At 46.3% G+C, this 9,734-nt stretch overlaps 1 protein-coding gene across 1 annotated transcript in view; it reads left to right on the top strand.

Annotated features, from left to right (window-relative positions):
• The first annotated feature begins 1,765 nt into the window (after positions 1 to 1,765).
• The window catches only part of LOC119329518 (protein GLUTAMINE DUMPER 1-like), a 16,134-nt gene continuing 8,165 nt past the window's right edge, over positions 1,766 to 9,734 (top strand). The window contains exon 1 of the mRNA XM_037602580.1: positions 1,766 to 2,392. Coding sequence (XP_037458477.1) covers positions 1,877 to 2,392 — 516 coding nt within the window. The 5' untranslated portion in view covers positions 1,766 to 1,876. The remainder of the gene's footprint in view (positions 2,393 to 9,734) is intronic.

Below are 9,734 nucleotides of genomic sequence, written 5' to 3'. Positions count from 1 at the left end.
TAAATGATAATGTTCTCACAATCATTCATTACAACATACGTTACACAGAGCGGGATGCTACTTACAAGAGCACCATTAGAGCAATAACCAAAACTTATTTTTGTTGACTCATGCGCTACCCCTTTAGTCTGCCAATTAATCATAACAGCTCAAAAGAGAAATATAGTGGTGTGGCAGCCTCCTGCACCTAATTGTATTAAGAATAATGTCGACGCTAGCTTTGCCAGGTGTGTGGTTCCACTAGTGTGGGGGTTGTTGCGAAGAATTCCATTATGTTTGTTATAGTGTGTAAGAAGCTAAGCCGCGTGCATGCCATGCCAGTATCTACAAAGGTATTACTCTCTACAAGCCTATTATTTTCGAAACCGATTGTCCGTTTGTGCCTTCTTTTCTTGCAAATGCTAATCTGGACATGCCCCATCTCATTGATCTAAAGAGAGAAGCGATGGATGTCAAGTGGCTAATTTTTCATTAATCATAGTAAGCTAAAAGCATATATCACTCAATAAAAAATTAATGTATTGAAAGCCCTCATATCTACCAGAGAAAAATGTATGTAGCCGCGATTTCTAGCCAATAAGTTGTATTTGAAGCAATATTAGAAAAAATGGCAATAAGTTGATCCGAAGGTCTAATTGAAATTTACTCAACTTTTGCAAACTAATAATAGACAACTCCATTAGTTAATGAATGTTGTAAAAATATGGACCAACGCGGCACCGACATATGGCATTGACCCTTATTCTATGAAGCCATTCTTGTGCACATTTTAGAACTACAATCTCGTCCCTAAAGCAGAATCCTTATCTTTTATCCGGGGAGAACCCTCAAATCAATATGAATGAAGATTTTGATATTTTCTCTTACATATATTCAATAGAAATTTTGCTTGACTCTTTGCACCAACTAGTTTATGCAAAACTTAAGAAGGGAGGTAAATGTGAAACACACTCAATAATCCTTGCTATGAAGGATGGTCTTAAATTCACTACTCCCTCCACATCGTGAAAAGGGAGTGTATAATTTCTCACTTTTTGTTGCGAAAGAACGGCGAGTGGGCCAGAACCAATGTGGTGTGCTGAAATAACCCCCATAACTGCGTTCATTTCAACCATTACCTAGGAGACTTAAAGCTAATTGGTCATCAACATCGCTGCACTATGGATTAAAATCGTTGTAGTCGATCATAGAAAGGAGAGCCAGAACCACATGAATTGAGGATATTAATTAACCACCTTTCACTATAAACCGGTGTAAAGCAGGAAGTTCTCCCTCCGACCATACCTTCCTTGGTGTAAAATAACATGTCGTTTGGAAATTGACATGGTCTATGACATGAAAATTTGGGATGAAATTGGTGCACCTCGCAATTCTAAACAAAGGGAGTGGTATCGAGTACGAGGATCTTTAGAAGCGGAACACGCCATGGTTGCGCACACAATCTAGAGGCAATATATCCCCCAATTTAAATAACGCCTTAATCAATGGTAACTCATCACCCATGTCCTCTATCTTTTTTAGCTTTTTGGCCTATCCAAAGCCCTGATTGTACAAATTTTCTTAGCTATAAAAGTTGCATAGGGGATTTCGCGCGGTTTCGCCTAAAAAAGGTGTGGTATCTAGAAACAGAGTACAGACCTCCAAACAAGAATTTCCTCATTGTTCATTTGATATTCCTTGGCATCACAAATATATTTCTCCCCGGCCTCTTCCCCTATAAATACAGGCCATTTCCCTCTCACCCCTCCACACCATCCCTAAGACAACAACAAGCACACACAGGAGAAAAACAGAGATAACAGAGCAGCAAACTCATCAGGTGCAACTCCTCTGCTCTGCTACGCAGACGCCGTGCCCGCGGACACCAACACAAACCATGAGGCCCGGAGCCGAGTTCGTCGCCATGAGCCACCGCGCGGGGGCGCCGATGGTGGCGCCGGCGCACGGGCTGATCAACGGGACGGCGCCGCACTCGCCATGGCAGTCGCCTGTGCCGTACCTGTTCGGCGGCCTGGCGGCGATGCTGGGGCTCATCGCCTTGGCGCTGCTCATCCTGGCGTGCTCCTACTGGAAGCTCTCCGGGTACCTCGACGGCGACCGGGACGGCCAGGAGTCGGGGGGCGACGGGGAGAAGGCCTCGGCGTCCGGCGCGTCCAAGCCGGCCCTGGATTTCCAGGAGCACGTCGTGGTCATCATGGCCGGCGACGACCGGCCCACGTTCCTCGCCAAGCCGGCCACTAGCCGGGCAGCCGAGGTAGAGCTCGCAGCGGCGGCGGCAGCAAGCGCGAGCGCCGTCGACGAAAAGGAGAAGAAGATGGACGAGCAGGGCTGCGAGGTGAGCTCGCAGCTCGGAGGCGACCCCGCCGACGCGGCGAGCGGGAGCAGCGGCCACCACCATGACCATGAGAGCAGCAGCACGACGGGGCGGCAAGAAAGCTTGCAATGAAGCCTGAGGACAATGAGATGACAACTAACTCAGCTATTTCATCTGATTGTGCGCGGCCTCGCTGCGAACTCCATCAAATTCCACGGCTGCAACATGAAGTCCTACCCGGAGGCCTAGCGTGGTGGGCGGAGGCCTAGCGTGGGTCACTGGCTCCCAGGCCCAGGCCGGCAAGTTTCAGGACCGCGCCGACCGGCTCGACCGCAAGGATGAGGACTGCAGCCGGCTGCTCTCCGCGCTCCTCACCGGCACGAGCGCCGACGGTGGCGCCGACAACAAGGAGGAAAAAGACGAAACTGGCCCGCCGGAGGTGGCGACGGTGGCCCCTTGATGAGGCGGCACTCACGGCGATGGTCGGATCGTGTAAGGGCTAGTCATGCCGTCCGCAGTGGCATTCACTGGCCATTATTGGCGGGGAAGTGGCCTTCCGACGACCGTGACAAGATGACCAAGAGGCCCAATGGCGTATCTGCAGGCATCGTGCCATGCCCAAAGGCCCGATGGCCATTTATTGGTGTAACACGATTTTTTTTTTCTGAGGTGTTGGATGTGTTTGCTGTTTGCATCGTGCTATGCAGAGGCCGGGCATTCCTTCACCGCGGTTGTATCATCTCGATATATCAATTGAGCAAAATGTTCTTTATCAAAAAAAATCTGCAAGCATGACGGCGGTGTTCGTCTGCGGTATCGTGGGTGCTCGCCGGCGGCTGGCGGCATAAATGGATTTTTTGTCTGGTGCAAGGGCAACGACCATCACACGAGGAGGTTTGTGGTGCATTAGATATTCCCCATCGGCATCTAACTTCAAGGTAGTGGCTCGGACAGTGTGGTGTGGATGTTACAGTATGACTAACGCCGGTGTGGAGTGATAGTGGCCAATTCCATGCCAAGACAAGGGCGTCCCGTAACGGCCGTGGTGGTGATCTAAAGTGAGAAGATCTCGCCGATGTACTAGGTCCTTGAGTGGAGTATGGATGCTACTATCGAATGATCCGTCGTCATCAAGATGTTGATTGGAACATCGATTCATGTTCAGAGTTAAAACTCTTATCATAGACTTTGTTTGTCAGGCTTAACAATGCCGAACTTACGTTGTTGCCTTCATGAAGGCGTTTTCTACTTGCTGTTTGCTGGTCTTTGTTGGCTAGCCTCGACAACCATGATGAAATTCTTGCCCAAACCGTCTATGCCCGAATCACGACAATGATGGCGTTAGAACATTTATCCCTTGTTGAAGGCGTCGCTGTGAAAGACATTGACTTAGTCTTAGTTGTCTCTCATATCTTGTAATGATTCAACCATGGTTATCTTTGTCTTGTACTTTGCTTAGTAATTGTATGCATCATAGTGATGCAGAGTCCAGAAGTTTATACTCCATTTTGAGGGGAAAAAAACAAACCAATTGCTTTCAAGTAGGAAGGTAACTTTTAGGATAGAAAAGTATTGTGCAATCATATAAGTGTTTTCTTTGTAAATATTAATTCCTCGACACATAAAAAATGCAAAAAAGTGTGTCCTATGTTCCCAACTACTTATTTTACTACTGGGCAATGTCGGAGCTACCCAAAGTTGGTTTTGCGGGCTAAGGTGAGCTGAGCCGAAGGGAACACATTTTCTCTCTCTCAAAAGGCCAAGTTTATCTATACTCTTCATTTGTTTTGCACATGGACTGGACAAGCCACAGCCCATTTGGCCTTGTTGTAGCTCCACCAATACTAATGGGAGAACAAAGTTGTTTTTTTAGAGAGCAGGGCCAACCTGGAGTCCTAGACCCATCAGCAAGATCACATAGCTTACTCAAACTTTAACATCGTCATTAATTGTATGAGACATGGACTAATATTGTGTCACTCATGTATATATAATTCTAATGGAGGTTCTTATCCTTTAGCAACTAACCATCTATTACTGCTAGTAGCTTCAATTTTGTGATGATGTGGGGCGCCAGGGTATGTATTTCCCAGATATTTGTGGATTAAAGTTGTCATCTTTGGTATGTGGATCTTATTCTAGTAATATCATCTCAAAGATTTATGCATCCCCCCACTTTCAGTTGTCATTGTCTTGTCGTCAAACACTCCTTATCTTCGTGAAATCCCCCTCCCCCCGCCCCCATCCAATTGTCCTCGTCTTGTCGTCAGATGCTTCTTCTTATGTTGGTGTAAATAGTCAAAGTACTTACACAAATTAACAGTTGTATGTTTGCAATGCTCTGTTTCTTATATTAGTGAATGTTGTGGACAAGATGGTCATGGTCTTTCATGCAATGACTTTGATTTAACTGATATCATTATAAGTTGCTTAAGTTCTTATTCTAGAAATCGTGTCGCCACATTGTTTGCATCATGCTATATTTGTATGAAATTTTCATACCGGTTGACATCTAGTCACGGGGCCCAACTTCAAAAGAAAGAATTTTGTGATAATAACTACAGTATCTTTAGAGATTTGTCACTAAGAGAAAACACCGGAGATTCCGGCATCTCAGATTCCGGCCTGCAGTAAATTCTGAGTCGGAGCGTCGAAGTATCAGGCAAAGATCTCCCACAAGTATAAGAAACGCCGGATGATGCTTTTCCAGATCATTATGTTGGATTAAAGTGCCATCACCTAAATAGAACACTTTGCTTTCCTGATGGGGACCTGCACTAACACTTTGCTTCTCGTACATGCTCCTGCTGCATGAAGCATCATCTGTTAACTTAATCTAGTTACAGGCAGCATCAAGTTTTTCTACCTGAGCAGATGATCCTGGAGGTGCTGCATAAAGATTTGGCCCTGCTTTTTGGCGCTGCTTATTCCTGCTCCGTGCGAGTGCTGGTGTCACTAGCAGCAGTGAAAGGGGCAAATGCCATGGGAAGTGCTGGTGCAGACTGCAGAGCAGTTGAGCACAAGGGCTGCTTGAGCTACTAGGGCTGTTGCACCGGACTATCGCTGAACAAGCTTGTGGGCGACGGCACGGTCGCTGTCTCTAGCGGCTCGGTTCGTCACCTCGACGGCAACCGGTCGTGGGAAAGAGCTGGTATAGATCAGCGGTGGCGCGGCGAGGTTCAGTTGCACCATGGTGCCACCATTTGCAGGTACCAAAAGGGGGGCACAAGTTGGTGATGATGGCATATTAACACGCCAATTGATGGATCTTGTGCTCCTAATGATTAGCCAAGCAGCCCTTCTGCAACATGTGCTGCCGCCACCCGATTCGAGAACATCCATGCATCTCAACCCCCGCCTATTCCGGATAATGTCATATTTTACCCCCAAAACAAGAAGCTGATGGATATTTCTTCAGGGTGCTGACCTGGCTGGTAGCCTCTAAAGCATCAGATGCTCGCTTATTCATCATGATCAAGAACTCGCCGGAACAACAGGCAGTGCATCTGCCCTTTTGATTTGCATCTGCTACAGTCTCGGAACACCTGGGCACTATAGGGAGATTTTCATTCCTGCATCCAGGTAAACCCGGTAGCACAAACAGAACCTGCAGCCCCAAGATCCTAGAGTGATAACTGATAAAATTCAGCCGCCGGCCGCCGCGGATTGTTTTTGGCCAGTCTGCCATCGACGCCCTGACGCCGACACGTCGCCGTCCGCGGCGGATGCGTGGCCGTGCTTCATAACAACTAACACGACACGTCGCCGTCGCAGCGCATGCGTGGCCGTGTGTGCTTGAGATGTTGTCATCCAGGATGACTGTATAGCAACCGAGGAGAGCGCGGCGTGATGCACTCGCTGGGCATTATTCCGGAGACAGTCTGGGACGGCGACAGGACGTGGATTCAGTACACCGAGAACAAGAATTGTGTTCGATGGGGGCCTCTCTTGGGCACGACTGGGCGAGACATGTTGGGTTTACTGCTGCAGCACGACCTGGAGCCCTCGACGGTGATATGCTTTCCATGACTACCAAATCACACTGTCAACACCAACAATGCTACATGTACGGAACGGTCAATATTGATCTGATGCATCGTAAAAGGTCTCTTTACGGATCGATTAAACGTGGACGCTTCTGATTGGGCTCGGTTGGGGGAAGTGGGCCCACCCCATGAAAATCGGGGGGCAGATGTTAGTGTTAAAAAAACGTCTCCATAAGAGCCCTGTAACTCAGCTTATGTCTAGCATTTTTGCTGTCAACAGAGAGGCATGCATTCTCTTTTTTCCTCTTTTCTTCATGCAGAGTGGAATTTGTGGACATAGCTAGTGTATTACCTACGGTCCGGTGAAAGTTGTCGTTTTTGATAAGGACAGTTAACAGAAAGTATTGTTGGCCCTAGTCACTTCTCTGGGCCATTAAGGAAAGCATGAAAGAGCACGATAGTACTGTACTATGTTTTGTACTTTCAATTGGTTTTCTTCGTCAAAAGTAAGACCCCTCTAACACAGCCTCGACTCCTCTGTTTCTCCCTGTCTCCACAATATCACTCTTTGGAGATTTAGGGCCAGTTTCTTTGTGACTTATTTTGGTTGTAAAATGAGATGTCCTCTATCTAGGTTATTCTAGAAGTCTAACCTAAAATTTTATTTTAGAAGCCTGCTAGTTAAGAGATTTTTAAAAAAAAAATTAGGTTCGTCTTCTAAAATAAGCTGGATAGAGGGCATAAAGAACTGCCCTTTAAAAAGATTAATAATCATCGATGAAGATCATTTCAGGGGAGCTATCCTATCCTATCTAGATTCTAGACCAAGCCGTGGAAGAAAGCGACCTCACCGTAGAAGCTGCAGAGTTTGTATCCAAGCACATAAGCGTCGTCTGGTACAAGTGCGCGCTAATTCTGCAGGCAGGTTGCAGGCTTGCAGCTTCCTCCGCTTTGCTTCAGACGCTGCTGCCGCCATGGCTGCACAGTCCAAGCATGTTTCGAAACGGTTGTTCTTCCAAGAAACAGGAATGTTACTTGAGTCGATGGTCAAGGTCGTGTTTCGCATTTTTCAAAAAAAAAAAGGTCGTGTTTCGCATTTACCTTGCCTGTGTCAGCAAAACGATGTAAGTTCCCCATAAATTTGCACTGATATTTTTCTATTGACTACTAGAACATAGCAAAATAAGATACAATTTCGTAATGAATGCAATGATACAATTTCGACATAAACAAGATATTCAAATACGGTTGATTCCACGTTCTCAAGATTTTTCTGTTTTGAGCCGAACATGTATAAAAACTGGCCTTTACTGTCCTAAAGAAAAGGAAAGGAAAAGAACTGCTGTAAGCAGTAAGCTAGGATATTTTGTTTCTCACACCATCGTGATATTTGTTAGCTAGGCTATAGACTCGATGTCTGATCGAATGGAGGTCAGCCATGTAACAAACACTCACATAGAGAGGTGGCCGGCCAGGCCGTGGAATCCACCTCACATCGAGACGTCTTGTATTGCATATGTTCGTTCCATCATGGGACGTGGACTAATCCGGGGCAGGTTAAGCTAGCCAAGGGAGTGGACAAGTGGAGACTGAGTGTGATCTCACCCGCCGTTATTCCGTTAAGAAACAAAACAAAAAAATGAGAGTTGATTTTGTGTCATGTATGTGTATGAGCAATTTTTATTTTCTCAAGAGATTGGCAAAACTGGCAACGGATAAGAGATTGGGGACTAGCAATGTAGCAGCATGGGCGGACATTCCTAGGTAGCTCTAGTATATACAGGTGTAGATACTTCCAGAGTACGCTCGTTCATCTCAACTCAGTAGGCAGCACCATCATCGAGACCATTTTCTCTTATCGCATTAATAAAAGACCAACATATTCTTTTACTCAGAAAGAAAAATGATATCTTGGCAGCGTACATCATCCTATTGGCCGGCCATCATCCAGCCGGACTGGTGTGTGATCCACTTTACCGGACATGCCCTGCCTCTCATTTGAAACTATGCCTCCAGTAGAATGATGCACATCTGTTGATTGGTTGCCACACCGAATAGTTCAGAGCTAAGGTAGCTTGGATCCGTACTCCTCCTAGACCCTAAGTATTTTCTGCCCCGGGGTGCTCCCATAGACCTGATCGACCATCCAAAGTCCAAACCCCGTTGTTGTGGATGACTCATTGGATCGCTGACAACAAACCATCTACTCTGCTTGCACCTTTGCAAGAAAAGGGCGCTTCTTCGGTGATTATGTTACGGATTAACGTTGTTATTTCTACAACACGCAACCCAACAATGCTAGCCTTCTCCACACAATTAAGGCCGAGTCTCGACTCTCGAGTTGGTGAGAGCGCAGGGCTTGGCTTTACGACACTCTTCCAACTGTGCCTAGCGCTTGGCGGCATGGCGTTGTAGGCTCGGGCGTGGTCCACTCCAAGACTTGTACATGACTCTCTTTTCTATACCAACACATCGAGGCATAAATCTTATTGCTTCTTCGTGCAAAACTTATTTTTTCCTGTGACAAAAGTTAGAATTCGACCTGATAAGTTGGGTCCGAGACGGGCTTGACAAGTCCAAGCCTGAGCTGACCCGGTCCGGAAAAAGCAAACGTTGTTATTTTTTAGTTTAGTCATTCTCAGGATATATAAATCCATTATTATACCTAATTTTGAATAAAATATTGATTTCCACATTTTTGAGGCCTTTTCCGACTTTAGTGCACAAAAGCTAAGCCCAAGCCCGACACAATGTCGGTCTTTCTGGCCCAGCTGGGCTGCCTATGATTCAGGAGGCTCATAATTCAAAATCACTAATGAAGAAGTACTCGTTGCAAAGAACACTCCACCTTCCCTGGTCGTGACAAATGGCACACATGCAGCGCGCCACTTGTCGCAGCCTGAGAGTTTTTCCTTTTTTGTAGATCCGTTTATTCAAAATGTTTTATTTTTTAAACCGTGCGTCCAAACTCAAACCGTTTTCATCGTTTGATTCCTCGTGTCGAGATCTTCAAAAAGTAGATCCCATGTTGATAGGTTTTGACGAACATTTTTTTTCACGAAAAAAACCAGACGAAAAAATCGAACCGGGAGCACGGGTTTTTTCCCTTTTCGAAAGAGGCACGCCCGTGACTCTCGCGAAAAGACAACCGTGCCTATCGCGGAAGCAAAACCATGACTCTCGCGAAAGAAAAAAAACAAAAAACGTGTTTTGTTTTTTCGTTTCCGAGAGGCAGGGCCGTGACTCTCGCGAAAGCACAACCGTGCCTCTAGCGGAAGCAAAACCGTGACTCTCGCGAAAAATAACAGAAAACGTGTTTTTTTCGTTTCCGAAAGGCACGGCCGTGACTCTCGCGAAAGCACAACCGTGCCTCTCGCGGAAACAAAACCATGACTCTTACGAAAAAAAATAGAAAACGCGTTTTTTTCCTTTCT

The sequence above is a fragment of the Triticum dicoccoides genome, chromosome 7A (genome assembly GCF_002162155.2).
Source record: "Triticum dicoccoides isolate Atlit2015 ecotype Zavitan chromosome 7A, WEW_v2.0, whole genome shotgun sequence".
NCBI classification, from domain to species: Eukaryota; Viridiplantae; Streptophyta; class Magnoliopsida; order Poales; family Poaceae; genus Triticum; species Triticum dicoccoides.
The sequence above is the reverse complement of the archived record's forward strand: the minus strand, read 5'-3'. Positions and strand labels throughout refer to the sequence as shown.